The sequence below is a fragment of the Diceros bicornis genome, chromosome 17 (genome assembly GCF_020826845.1).
Source record: "Diceros bicornis minor isolate mBicDic1 chromosome 17, mDicBic1.mat.cur, whole genome shotgun sequence".
NCBI lineage: Eukaryota > Metazoa > Chordata > Mammalia > Perissodactyla > Rhinocerotidae > Diceros > Diceros bicornis.
In genome coordinates this window covers 1,439,225-1,452,803 of record NC_080756.1, presented here as the reverse complement: position 1 = coordinate 1,452,803, position 13,579 = coordinate 1,439,225, and the positions used below count along the sequence as shown (strand labels likewise).

Below are 13,579 nucleotides of genomic sequence, written 5' to 3'. Positions count from 1 at the left end.
GCGGGCTGTCCCTTACAGGGATGTAGGAGACGTTCTCAGGCCTCTGGTCTTTGAGCTTGGGCGGCTGTGTTGACGGCCCCTCAGCTTTTGAGCCCTGGTCATCTTGCTGTGTCCTCCTGGCTTTCTTGTTTTTAGTCTGACTATTCACATGGTCATATCTATCCTTTGAAAAATGCTTTGATAGTGTGGAAAGGACTGGCCTCTGGGCCACGTCTCAGGGGAGACCATCGTTCCCAGAGGCAAAGGAAGGGATGGTGCCGAGGTGCTTCCAGTGGTGGATCTCAAGCAGCTTCTGGCTGTAGAGGACAGTGTGGGTCTCTCTGTGCCCCTCTCTTCCCATGGCATCTTCACTTCTCACTTGCTACTGCCCACTGTGAGAAGCACCCCACATATGTGACCCCACCCCACAGAATTCCCACTGGAATTCCCCTTGCACTTTTCTCACTCTCCCACGTGAGCTTGTCTTCTGCTGGGATTCCCAAGTCAGGAGAGTGTGAGCTTCTACCTTCACAGATATACTTCACATCCTCTAGAGAGCCTCCCATGAAAACCCAACGAACAGTAATAGGAGGTCTAACTCTGATGGAAAGAGACTGCTTCTTAAACGTGCTTATCAGATCTTATGAAGAACTCCAATGTTGTTGACCACTAGACCATAGTGGGAGACAGTAAGCTTGTTTTCTTGTTGCTGGCCTGTGGTGTACCTGAGAAAGGTCAAAGCCAAAGTTTGCCCCCAAAGAAAGGAGCAGATGTGCATTTCATCCTGCACGCAGAAGTTCTCTGGGCTGTGCATTGAAGCAGACGCCGGACACGAATCAGAAGCAGTATTTAAGGGTTAGTAATAGGGAGACAGAGAGTGGGGCGCGTGGGAGAGTGGACCACTGCAAGCAGTTGCCAGGGCGACACAGCATGTTCCCTCTGCCACGTCGCTGGGCTCACACCACTTCTGCCGGCTGGCTGTACCTGCTGGGTGGGAGCCAGCTGCTGCTCCGGGAAGTCTTTCTTTGTGAGTGAAGTCAAAGGGGCGTCACACTTTCGTGTGTATATTTAGTGGTGGTACATTCACCACTTTCATAGGGGAACCAGATGGTGAGGAGTTGAGTCGAGGGAGCCAGGTGTGAGGTCAAGCTGGCAGGTAGCCCCGTTCGGCCCCCGCGTGCGTCAGGCCCCCGCAGAGTGGGGCTGTGGAGTCACAGCAGACTCTCGTGCGGCTCGTGAGAGAGTTCCAGAGACGCCCCCAGAAGAGGAGAGAGCTGTGTTTGCATGGGGGAGAGTTGTTGGGAGCAGCTTCCCAAAGCTCAGAACCTTTAAGGAGAGCTTCCATTCAGACATATGAGTTCTGATAATTGGGGTGGGGGTATACTGATTATTTTGAAGTCACGTAGTGTGGAAATGGATGCTTTGTTGCATTTCTTTTCCTTCCTCTGTCCAAGTCAGTGCACTGTGCTCTGAAAACACTGGCAGCTGGAAGATAGAAGTGGCCGCAGGGGCCAGCAGTACAGCTGGCTACCCTGGGCTCCTTCATCTCCCGGCGCCCCAGGTGACGCCCTCCGCCAGGGGGAGTGAACTCTGCTCCCACTTTTTCCTGCAAGGAGCAAAGGGCTGCCTCCAGCGATTTCCACGCTTCCTCCTGGAATCTTCCACTAGTGACGGACGCTTCCGAGACAGCTTGCCAGGGCCAGGGGCTGCCCTCTGGGAAAACCTCTCAGCGCGGAGCCCCCAGGAGCCTCTGAGCCTCCCCCCAGGAGCCAACAGACCGGGCCTTTCTCACCAGGCCAGGGAGGCCCAGCTGTGCGGGCCTCCGTGTGCTTCTGTCAGCTCCCCCACCATCTGTGTGGCCTGGGTGAGCACATCGCTGGCAGCCGGTTGTGTGAGATGCATCTGGAATCAACTTCACCTAATGCTTTCTTCTTATTTTTCAACAGCGCGTTGACGATAGTCTGCCTTTACATACTCAGCTTAAAAGGTCAAGACCAAGCTGCCCCCAATCTCCCTCCGAGGTGAGTTCCGGTCTTGTTTTCCTTTGGGAGAAGGATTCTGGACGGTCTCCTTCCTTAATCATTGTGCTCTCCTCCTCCAGCAACACCACAGGCTCTCAGGAGCCAGCCCTGCCGCCCACAGCCTCCCCCTCAGGTAAGGTCTGCACGTTCCGCACGCTCAGCCCGGCCTGAGTTCCTCGTGAACCGTCAACAGGAGAACCGATCCTTCAGGTTAACCATGTGGCTCCCCCCTCCTCTGCCCAGGCCTTGTAGCACCGAATACATCCCTGGCAACCACACAGTCCTCCTTCCACGTGCCAGAAATCACTTTCTGTGAGATCCTGCCGTGTCAGGAGACATACTGCTGCCCCGTCTGGAGGCAGACAGGAGTCCTCACCAGTCCTGTGCAAAGACAGTCCAAGGAGGAGTTGGGTGAGATGCCGTGGGCAGGTAAAGGATGTCCAAAGAGGAACAGCCAGCTCTTGGACCTGAGGTTTCCCTTGTCAGAATTCACATGGGTCACCTGTCAATGGTTCCACATAAAGGTTCCACTCTTCTATTTGGGGCGGCAAGATCTTTAAAAACACAAATATATGAACTTGTGATCGTCTATAATATTGAGTTCCCTGCCCAGGGATGAAATTTTGGTTGATTCAACTCAAATGGTCTCATTTGTCTGTTGCCAACATAGACAGTAATAGTAGTGCAAGCGAAGTGATTGCGTGCGGATGGGTAGGTTTTTTGGCTCACTCATTATACTTAGAAGTGGTATCTGGGCTCTTTGCCCAAACCGGGTGGGGCAAGACCTAAAGGCTTTGAGGACCCCGATGAGTTCAGGGTGAGCTGTACGTCAGGTTGGCATTCCACCTTCAGAGTGTCTTCTCCGTCTTCCTCCTAGGGACACAGACACACACGTGCGCGTGTGCACACACACATGCACATGCTTTTTAAGTAACAGAACATTCATGTTAAAAAAAACTGTGGAAACCTGATCAAGGGCTAAAAGTGTTATTATCTCTGTAAGATCAAATACAATGTATACTAACATTATTGTTTTCAGAAATCTCCTTCTGTATACACACGTATTAACAAGCATCTGAAATAATAATAATGATGATGCTAATAATAGCAATACCTACAATTAGTATGGCTTATCTGTTAGGGTGCTGTGGTGACAGCAACTCCCAAATCACAGTGACTTCATGTGGCACAAATTTATTCCTGACTCTCTCTGTATGTCAAATGTGGATCAAAAGAGGGCTCCTGCTCATCACTTCATCCGGGACTCAGCTGTGGAGACTCCATCTCCATATGTATTTCCATGATCACTGTAGCAGTGGTAAGAGAATGAGGCAAATAGTATACTGGCTTAAAGCTTCTCCCCGGGTGGAACACAGGACACTTCTGCTTACGCTTCACTGGCCAAAGCAGGTGACATTGGCCGTGTCCAGTCTACAAACAGTGCAGACCTAACCTGTGCCTGGAAGAAGATGAACCAGAGAATTTTTGAGCACCCCTGATGACTGACATGTAGAGTATGGTCAGGGGTTGAAGTTTGGGGGCAGCAATGTAATTTCTTTTTCCTTTTGATATTATTTCATATCATAGTCTTGAATAAACAATTCTTACAAATACCCACCATCATCACGATGCAATGAGGTATCACTGTGTGCAAAAGCACTGTCCATAAGAAGTCTACATGAATAAGTCATTTAATCCTCACGAGCTTAAAAGATAAGCACGGTTGGGCTGGCCCGGTGGTGTAGCGGTTAAGTGCACGCGCTTCACTTTGCTGGCCTGGGGTTCACAGGTTCAGATCCTGGGCGTGGACCAACACACAGCTTGTCAAGCCATGCTTTGGCGGGGTCCCATATGAAGTAGAGGAAGATGGGCACGGATGTTAGCCCAGGGCCAATCTTCCTCAGCAAAAAGAGGAGGATTGGCAGCAGATGTTACATCAGGGCTAATCTTTCTCACACACAAAAAAATGCAAATAAAAGAGAAATTCAAGAGTTAAGAAAAAAAGCTTAAAAACACTCTCAGTGGGATGCAGAGTCATATCTAAGAATTCACCAAGCCCCAGAAAACATTTATGAGCCTCTTTCCTGAAGGTAAGTCTACTTGTGATATAAATGAAGGGAAATCAGCATTTTTGTGACATACTGGGCTCGGGCCATCATTCTTGGGTCCTAAGTTGGTTGTGTAAAGTGTTTTTCAGAAAGGTCATCCTCTTCCTCTCCCTTTAATAAAAGGTTTGAGTAAGACCAACCAGGAAGTCAAAAGTGGGTATTTTGGAAGATTGAGCTTCTACGGTAAAGAACTGACTGAATGTGATGGATTAGATTTTAATCTGTGGAACCAATAAAGATTTAAATAGACAGCAGAGTTAGATATTAGACAGTAAAGATCCTGTGGAGGAAAAAACATCGATGGAATTCTACAGAGTTTAAGACATTTGGCAAAGATTTTAAAAATCTCACAAAGCATAAAGGCGTCTGGAATTCATGCTTATTTTGTTTGGAAACCAGAACTCTGAGAAGAGCAAATGGCCAAAAGAAAATGGTTCCCCGTGTTCAAGGACTCAGTCATCGATTGGTTGGGTTCGTTGACTTTTTCTTGGCTTGAGTTTGGTTCAGTCAGAAAGGATAAAGGTATCCAAGATGCTGTATTGGAATTCAGCCATGAACACGGTTTTACACATCGTGCAATCTACCACAACAGGCTACGCTTAGGTTGGACACCATCTTAAATCTCTCCTCTCCAGAAGTTTCTAATTTACTTTATTGGGAGATCTCATTTGCCGATTGTGAAATATATCTCCAGCTTTACAAGGAAAACCCCTGGGAATGTGTATTAAGTTTATAGTGACTATCGCAGGAAGGCATTTGAAAAATGAGAGCCACTCCTCTACAACTGCAGGAGAATTTATGGTTTTCCAATAACCAGCCTCTTGGAATTGAATAGTCTTGCTTCAGAGAAGTGACAAATTGGAGGTGTTTTATAGGAGATTTAAAATTTGGTATTTCCAATCCTGCTTTTGAAAAGCCATTTTTCCAATTTTAATCTGCAAGCTTCTCTCTTCTCAACTTCACCTTTTTATTACTGTTAAAAAAATATTGTTACCCCATCAGATACTAAATCCTATCATAGGTTTCTGTGTCTCCAGGAACCTGAAAACACACTTCTGTGGAAGTGAGACAACTCTGTAGTTCTATTGCCAGAATCTATAATGAGCCCTTTTCCTGCAAATTCAGCAGGAAAGTAGAACAAAAGGTGGGGGAAGAAAACAGACAGGGTAGAGAAGTTCTGGCTTCCCCTTCTCTTTGTGCCATGTCCATTCCCAGCCTTCTGTGGAAGCAATCATGAGCAAAACTCATAGCAGGAGACATGTGCTTGAAAGTTATTACTGGAGCAGCTGGAATCCGAGAAATCTGGAGGTCTTGTAGACAGCACTTATATTCATATGTAAAGGGAAATAAATATTCAATTTTCTAGAAAATCCTCAAGATCCACTTCTTCTTAATCGAAAGCACCATGTTGGGAGGATGCTCAGGGAATTTGCTCTCCTTCAGCTTCAGTCTCACCCCCATTGGCTAATAGGTTGAAGGAGCCAGCGTCCCACATTCATTCCCAGCATCCCTCTGCACCCACCCCTGGGAATTTCCCCTTTGAGTGTGCAGAGGAAACATTTTCCTAGAGATCATGTGGTTGGCCTTCTTCTCCTCTTCCTTCTTCTTCCCTGCCTCTCTGCCTTCCATCCTTCCATAAGTATTTACTGAGGCCCCGCCTGGAGCTCAGTGTCGCCCTATCTGGGGGAGAGCAGTGAGCAGGATGCAGTCTTCCAGGAGCTCACGGTCAGGTTTGCAGACAGGTAAAGGAGCCCTTCCACCCTGTGTGAGAAGAACTGACCAGGACAGACTGACCTAGGAGTGACTGCCCCCACTCACGTGTGCGGGGGCTTCTGCCTTCTCTCCTGAAGTTCCATACAGAAAGTCGTTTGAGAACTTGCCACTTTCTTCTTCCCATGAAAGCAGCTCACATTGTATTAACTTATGTCTCTTGTTACTGTCTTTATGTTTTGTCCAAAACTATGTTGAAAAACATAAATATTAGATTGTTTAATGCAAATGAACGAAGGCAATAAAAAATACATAAGTTGAAAAAATCTGCAAATTTAAAAAACGTGACTGCAAAAACATTAAAATTCTTTTATTGTTTGTTTAGCAACCCACTAAAAGATTGCTTTCCCTATCCACTTTAAAAACGCATTTTTTTGATAGACTTAACAACAATCATCTGAATGGTTACCTTTTCAAAATTGCTTTTAAAATGCCTTTTTGGCTATGATGGGGGCAAAACCACTCCCTGGCTTCCTTCCCACAAGCAAGCTCTGGCTCCACACCAGTAACCTGGGCTTTAAGCTGGCCTTTTCTCCACGTCGATCACGTTATGCTGGAGTTACAGAGGAGTCAAAAAATTTTAGTAGAGATTCCCTATTCAATTTTAATAGAGGTTCCCTATTCTGGAGTTGTTGAGAAAGGGCAAAAATACATGAAGAGTGAAGTAATAACACAGAGATAGCATGCCTTCCATATAGTGACAGATATCCCCATAGATGGTTTGGTAATAAATGCTGTAGCCTCGGACAGGGAGCTGGGGGCTGCGGTGTCTCCTCTGGGATGGTGTCAGAATCACTCGGCCATAACATATACCACAGGTTGGGGGCTTAAACCACGGGAATTTATTTCTTTATGGAGGCTGGAAGTCCAAAATCGAGGCGTGGGCAGGTCTGGCTTCTTCTGAGGCTGCCCTTGGCTCACAGATGGCCACCTTCTCACTGTGTCCTCTGTGCGCACACGTCCCTGGAGCCTTTGTGTGTCCTAATCTCCTCTTCTCACAAGGACAGCGGTCAGGTGAGACTGGAGCCCACTCTGACAGCCTCATGGTGACTTCCTCACCTCTATAACAGCCCAACCTCCAAATACAGCCACAGTCTGAGGCGTTAGGGCCTCAACCTGAGAAATCACTGGACACAATTCAGCCCCAAACAGATAGCCTCTTGCAGAAGGGTGAGAATGTGAGAAATGGGATGGTGATGGGATGGGCCAAAAGGTGGGAGAGAGACGCGGGGGACGTTCAACTAACAGAGATGGATTTCTTTTCATCCTGGCCAAGCCTCAAAGACTGACGGACCTTTGTCCTCTTCAGAAGACAGAAGCACGTCATTCCTGGCAGGAGATGCGCCAACCAGCCCCGACTGGGGGAGTGATTGTAAGTTTACCTTTAAGCGACTCTCTTCTTTGGTTTTGTGGGGCCAGGCGAGTGACGACCAGCTATGAAGCATTAGCAGAGTAAGGAACGGGAAACGGGCACAAGGCTGCACTGCTGCCAACACCTATGGGATTAGGTCTTGATGATCCATGCCGCCTAACCACTCAGGAGGCATTGGAAATGGTCGCTCACCAACGGACAAGCTGTGGTTGGTCTTCGAGGAGTTTCGTAACTCGGTTGAACTTCCTGTTCTCTTCTTCCCTTCTGACTCTATTTTTAGTTTGTTTTGTGTTTTGTGATTTTTTAAAGCTTTATTAGCCAGATTGCATTTCACATTGCACTCTCCATTCTCAATAAATTTCAATTTAGTAGGACTACCATGGTCCAGAAATTCTTTTGGATGTTATGGGGCTGTCTATTGGAGCCTGGGTTTTTGTTAGTTTTCTTAAAATTTACTATAACAACAACAACAAAAGCCTCTCCCTGTCCTTCTCCTTCTTTTTCCATTTGAATGCAAATAGAATCCATTTATTAGGAAACTCCTATTTCACACTCTGCAATTTGGGGACTGTGCTGGAGCGCAACACTCTTTTCCTCTGCAGGAGAGTTTACTTTCTTTTCTCGTTTTCTTCTCAATTCAGGGATTGATACAACCGTCAGTTCTATTCAGATTATGGAAATCCAGCACATAATAGACCATCGGTACTGCAGTACAGGCCTCCAGTGCAGGTGGGTCAGCCCCCTCTTGTACTCCCGTTGTGTCTGGAATTTGCTCAGGGCTCTGGGGTTTTGAGCCTGGAATGAAAGCTGAAGCTACACGGTGCTTACAGTGCTCCGTAAGTGAAAACACACTGGTTCCACGGCGGCAGAGGGAATCATACAACAGTTGGTATTAGCAGATGTCAGTCACCATGGCTCCTGGGGTGCCAGTCTCCTGCTTTAATGGATGAGTCCAAAGCAGAAAGCTTAGGGGCGGTTGTGTGGCTGACTCTCCGAGGGCACATCCTACAGGCGCAGAGCTGCTAGTTAATTCTATAGACAAGAAAGACGTTGTTACTGAGGGCTCCGAGTTATGAGAGAGCTGACATTTGTGTATTTTAATAACAAGGGATATCATTATTTTAATTGCTGAAAAAATATAGCTTATCTTAGCTTTTTTAGTCAGGAAGAAACAATCCAGGTATTGCGCAAGTTGCCGGCAGCATCCATCCCTAGCGTGCACCTTGCCACCTGCACCGAGGTAGTGGTGCGCCTAGAAGGAGGGGGTGCAGGAAGCTTCCGCGAGCACAGAGTGCAAGTTGTAGGCATTGAGAACGGGGCAAGTTTTCTTTCTTTGGTGAGTATTTGCCGGGTGAAAGGCAAGGCCCTGTATTTGGAACTGGTGTCACAAACCCTGTGGGTGCTCAGCCTTTTTTCTTTTTCAACCTGACATAACTTGGGATTCAAGTTGATGGTCCTGACTTTTAAAAACAGATGGTATGGTGCTTTATGATGTGTTTATGACCTTTGCATGCATTATCTCACTGAATTCTCACAAAATCCCCGTGAGGTTGCTATTACTTATCCCCATTTTGTCCTTAAGGAACCTGAGGTTCAGTGAGCTTGAAAAAGTCGCAGACAGACATTCATGAACGTGGTAGGGTGACATAATGAAGAAGAGTGAGATGACTCAGGTTCAGATCCCAGAGCTGCGACGAGATGTTTACTGTCTGCGCGTCTCTCTCTGTCTGTAAGGTGGAGGTACTGTCTACTGAGCTGGGCTGCCGTGAAGCTTGAAGATGTGGGGATCCACACAGTGGGAAGTGAATTCCATTTATCTCAGCTTCCCCCAGTCAAACAAAGTTCTTCTGATCCCAATTCAGATCTATTTCATTTATTTTTGCTTTCTCATTTTTAAGAACTTAGTTTAGTATTCACTAAAGAGAATCTAAAATGACTGGCTCTTTTTCCCTTTTATCTGGTTTTAAGTTGTGTCTCCACATAATTCAAGGGATGGCCAAGTCATAAAGACTTGTATTAGATACAATATGCCTTTTGCTGGAGTTTTCATCACAATGTGAATCAAAGAATCTCCCCTTTTTCCCCAAGTATCTCTCTTGAAGGGGGGAAATCTCTGTAGGAGCGTTTCTCCATTACTAAATGGTAATTAGGACCATAACGATATGAGTTGATTCAAGTTCTGAAAGCACGTTATATTCCCTGCTAATGTTGCCTAAAACGGAGTGATTTATGATAGAAAAGCTGGGATTCATGATTTGCAATCCTTCTTCCCAGAGGGATTGTTGGTTTGAGGCCTTTGCCTCATCTGTCTTCTGAATTCTGTTCCTTCTCAAGGAGAATTGATGTCATTTCCTATGTGTTTCGTTTGGTGCGTTCAGTCTACAATTTGACTGTTCCATCATTTCATCTGTGTGTTCTAACAAACTATAAATCTTTGTAGTGTATTTTATATACTAAGACCTGAAAGAGATCACTCTGAAATTTAACAGGTATGTCTCTGAAAAACATAAAACTATACCATGTTAAACTTGATTTTCTGTATTTATTATTTATTACAGAATATTTCACAGTTTACATGGTATATAATGAGTAGCAAAAGCCATTTGAAGCCTTTTCTGCAAATTTTGATTTGTGGTTTTATTTTTTTCCATAATTAGGTCTGGAAATTACAATTACAATATTCCGGTTAATAAGTACACACCCAGCAATGTCAAATTCTCTCTGGAAATCAAGTAAGTGTGTAAAAAACAGTCCAGTTTCCATCATGATTTGGATTCTGGTCTGAATTACTTTACAATCTGATCAGAAAGTCAGGAGGTAGAAGGCTGTCAATCCGTGTTAACTAATGCTGTTGGGTTGAGACATGGGCCAGCTTGAGGGAGGGGGTTTCAGAGCAAGGGCTGGGATCACCCAGGCTCCCTATGGTGGACTGGAAAGGCTCTGGGCTGCACGCTCACACCTGCAAAGGGGCAGTGACCTTGGCTTTGATGCTCCCAAGCTGCAGACTGCCCTTGGCTGTGTCCCTTTGAATGGGACGGGAACCAGAGTAACAGCACGGCCCCTGGGCAGGGCTGCACCTTTCTGTGGGCTCCTGGTAGCAGTGCAGACACCACCCCCTCTCCCGGGGGGGCTGAAAAAGGAGTCGGAGTTTGGAGTTGGGGAGACCAGGGCTCAAATTTTGTCTCTGTCACTTACTAATTCTGTAATCTTGGAGAAACCACTCCTCCTCTCTGAGCTACTGTTTATTCATCTATAAAATGGGTTTGATATTTTACCATAACAAGTAGAGCTGCTGTGGGAGTCACTGTTAATAATAGTGAAGTTAATAACCGCCATTTGCTGAGCACAGACTGTACGCCAGACACTCTACACTTTAATGTGGGTCATACAATCCTCACTACATGGTACTTTTTTTCGAGTATGTATTTTTCAGATGGAAACACTTGGGATTAGGGAGGTCAAAAACCTGTCCCAAAACTCACAGCTAGTAACTTTAAACCATCCCTTCCCGCCTTCCCCATGAGGTGAGACGTGTAGGAACATTGCCTCTTCCTGGCACACAAGGGGCACTCAATAAGTGGTAGCTTTTATTATGACTACCTTTCCTCCAAAACCACAAAATTTGAATTTAATCTATTCTCAGATATTTTAAATAATTACTGTACTTTAAGACTTTCAACCCACTTCACTCAAATATGAAGCAATGAGCTCCTCACCATGAAGAGAGATGCTTTTGTTTTGTGTCTCAATTTGGGGCTTTCCTCCTCCCTCCTCTGCATGTCCTCTCCCCACCCCTGTCCTGCCCTCAGTTGTCCTACTTCCCCAGCTCTGGTACCCTCCTCCGTCCTTTCCCCGGCTCCGTCTCTTCCTCTGCGTCGCTCACGCCTCATACTCCTTCACTCATCAACTTTGCCTTGCAATCAGCTAGTGACACTCAACACAGCTGCTTGCCTTGGAAAGGTTTGTTTCAAGCAGCTAATATTTCATGACTCAGAACCCACCGCATTTCCAGGCGGAGCAAAAGCTGAGCATGCCCTTCTCCAGTGCAGCCCGAGTAACCTGGAGCAGGGTTTCCTCCTTCGTCTCCAGTTGCCACAGAGGGAAGGAAGCTTAAGTGGTATATCCCCTGAAGATCGTCTTCAGCCACTGAATCAGGCTTTTTAGTTTAAGGACCATTTTTCTAATATGGGTGATTTTAAAATAACACATATACTGAACTAAGATTGTAGGTTGTCCCTCTTGTGCAAAAAGATTGTTTCCAAAGGCAGACGGATCTCCTCCTCTGATGGTGATGGTTAGTGGGCCAGCCTCCTGAGAAGAACCGTTCTTTCTGACAGGCCTCCACTCTGACAGCTTCAAGTGCCGGTACTTTCTACTAGGCTCACCCACATCCCTGCCTGTGTTTGTTTCCCTTGCCTCTTCAACCCATAGCTGCCCAGACCAGGTGTTTGAAGAATCTGAATCCTGGAAACTTCAGATCAATGCAGATTCAGCTGCCAGTGAAAAGAGAAGGGATATATCGAAAAATTATTTTAAAATTTATGGAGATAAGAAAATTCTGATGTTGAGGTGATTTAAGTCATGAGAGGAGGTTTTAGAGATGGTCACATGCCGTCTGAGTAGTTGTTTTAGTCATTCGCGCTGCTATAACAAAAATACCGTAGACCGGGTGCCCTAAACAACAAACATATATTTCTCACAGTTTTGGAGGTTGGGGAGTCCAATATCAAGGCGCTGGCAGATTTGGTGTCTGGCGAGGGTCTGCTTCCTGGTTCATACACGGCGTCCTCTCGCTGTGTCCTCACGTGGCAGGAGGAAGAGAGAGCTCTCTGGGGTCCTTTTTATATGGACAGTGATCCCACTCATGAGGGCTCCACCCTCAAGACCTAATCCCCTCCCAAAGGCTCCACCTTGCAACACCACCACATTGGAGGTTAAGATTTCAACATACGAATTTGGGGGGACACATTCAGTCTATACAGTTGTCATGTGAGATTGAGTTTGTTTCTCTTCTAATGAGAGGGGAGCTACCATATTGGCTTCAGTGAGCTGTGTGTAATAAGGTGCCTATTTGGAACTCTGAATGGATTTCCAAGTTAGGTTCCCATTAGACCCTCTTCTCATTGAAGTGGAGCCTGGTGGGAGCTGGTAACTGCTTTTCCATGTGCCCTTGCTTTCCTTTGTCTCTTGAAGCACAACAGAGCCATTGATAGTCTTCCAGTGCAAACTGACCCTTGGAAATATATGCTTCCATAGTAAAACGGAAGCCAAAGGGATACAGAGCCAGCAAGGCATCTCCCAGGAGATGACACAGGTAACATTTCCCGGCTCCCCTGCCTTACGTCCCTGTTCCAGAGGTGTGTCTAGAATTGTGGCACAGCCTCTGTTCCCTAGTAAGAGACGCTTTGACCCAAACCCCAGTGTTTCCCTGTGGTGGCCGACCCTGTCACACAGCTTTGCTCAGCAGCTCCTGTGTGTCCTCCAGAAGTGCAGATGGTTCTAGCGACCCCTGTTGAGAGCTGTTGTAGCAGACAGCTCTCCTCATGTGGTCAGGACAGACTGTCTCCACCTCGACTCTTCCCAAGAGTGTGGAATGTGGCGGTGACACGGATCTCTCCCTCCTTCGTTCTTTAGGGGTATCAGCACGTTTGGAGCCTCCCCGTGGCCCCCTTCTTTGATAGTGCATTCCATTTCCGAGTGGCTGCACCAGTAAGCTTTCTTTCCTTTCTTTTCAGTAAGAAAGAAACGGACCATTAAACAAATAAATAAGTAGATCAACCAGTCGTTTTAACGACAGCTGATGCTTACATTAACCGTCCTCTCTTCCCCCTGTTCTGGCAGGATTTAGCTGACTGTTCAACGGACCCTTACTTCGCTGGAATCTTCTTCACAGATTACTTCTTTTACTTCTATCGACACTGTGTCTAATTTATTCAAGTTTGGTTGGGGACTTTCCCAAGAAAAGTACTCAGAAATACGGTTAACAGAAACTTCTATCCTCTCACAACTTCTCGTCTCTCTTTGTAAAACATCCGTGTGTGTCGCCAAAGGACTTTTCCATGCTTTGGCTTCCAACAGTGTTGAAACGTTAGCAAGGAGAATAAAGTGTTTGCTGGAACTTGAGATAATGTGGTGACTCTGAAGAAAACCCTTCCTGGAGTAAACAGCACTGTGGGATGTGAAAATACCACTTCTGGTGTTAAGGAAGATGTGAGGTCAAAACAGGCAGGTCCAACTTCGCTTTGTTGTGATGCCTTTCAGAGCTTGTGAGAAAAACAATAAGGCCCATTTCAGCCCTGTCAACTTGGACCCACTAAACGCAGACTCTG

General features: G+C 46.2%; 1 protein-coding gene across 1 annotated transcript in view; it reads left to right on the top strand.

Annotated features, from left to right (window-relative positions):
* The window catches only part of MYRFL (myelin regulatory factor like), a 93,663-nt gene extending 80,302 nt beyond the window's left edge, over window positions 1-13,361 (top strand). Inside the window, 9 exon segments of the mRNA XM_058557637.1 lie at window positions 1,926-2,000; window positions 2,081-2,133; window positions 2,253-2,429; window positions 7,188-7,250; window positions 7,892-7,979; window positions 9,908-9,982; window positions 12,444-12,564; window positions 12,885-12,959; window positions 13,092-13,361. Coding sequence (XP_058413620.1) covers window positions 1,926-2,000; window positions 2,081-2,133; window positions 2,253-2,429; window positions 7,188-7,250; window positions 7,892-7,979; window positions 9,908-9,982; window positions 12,444-12,564; window positions 12,885-12,959; window positions 13,092-13,178 — 814 coding nt within the window. The 3' untranslated portion in view covers window positions 13,179-13,361.
* The last annotated feature ends 218 nt before the right edge of the window (window positions 13,362-13,579 follow it).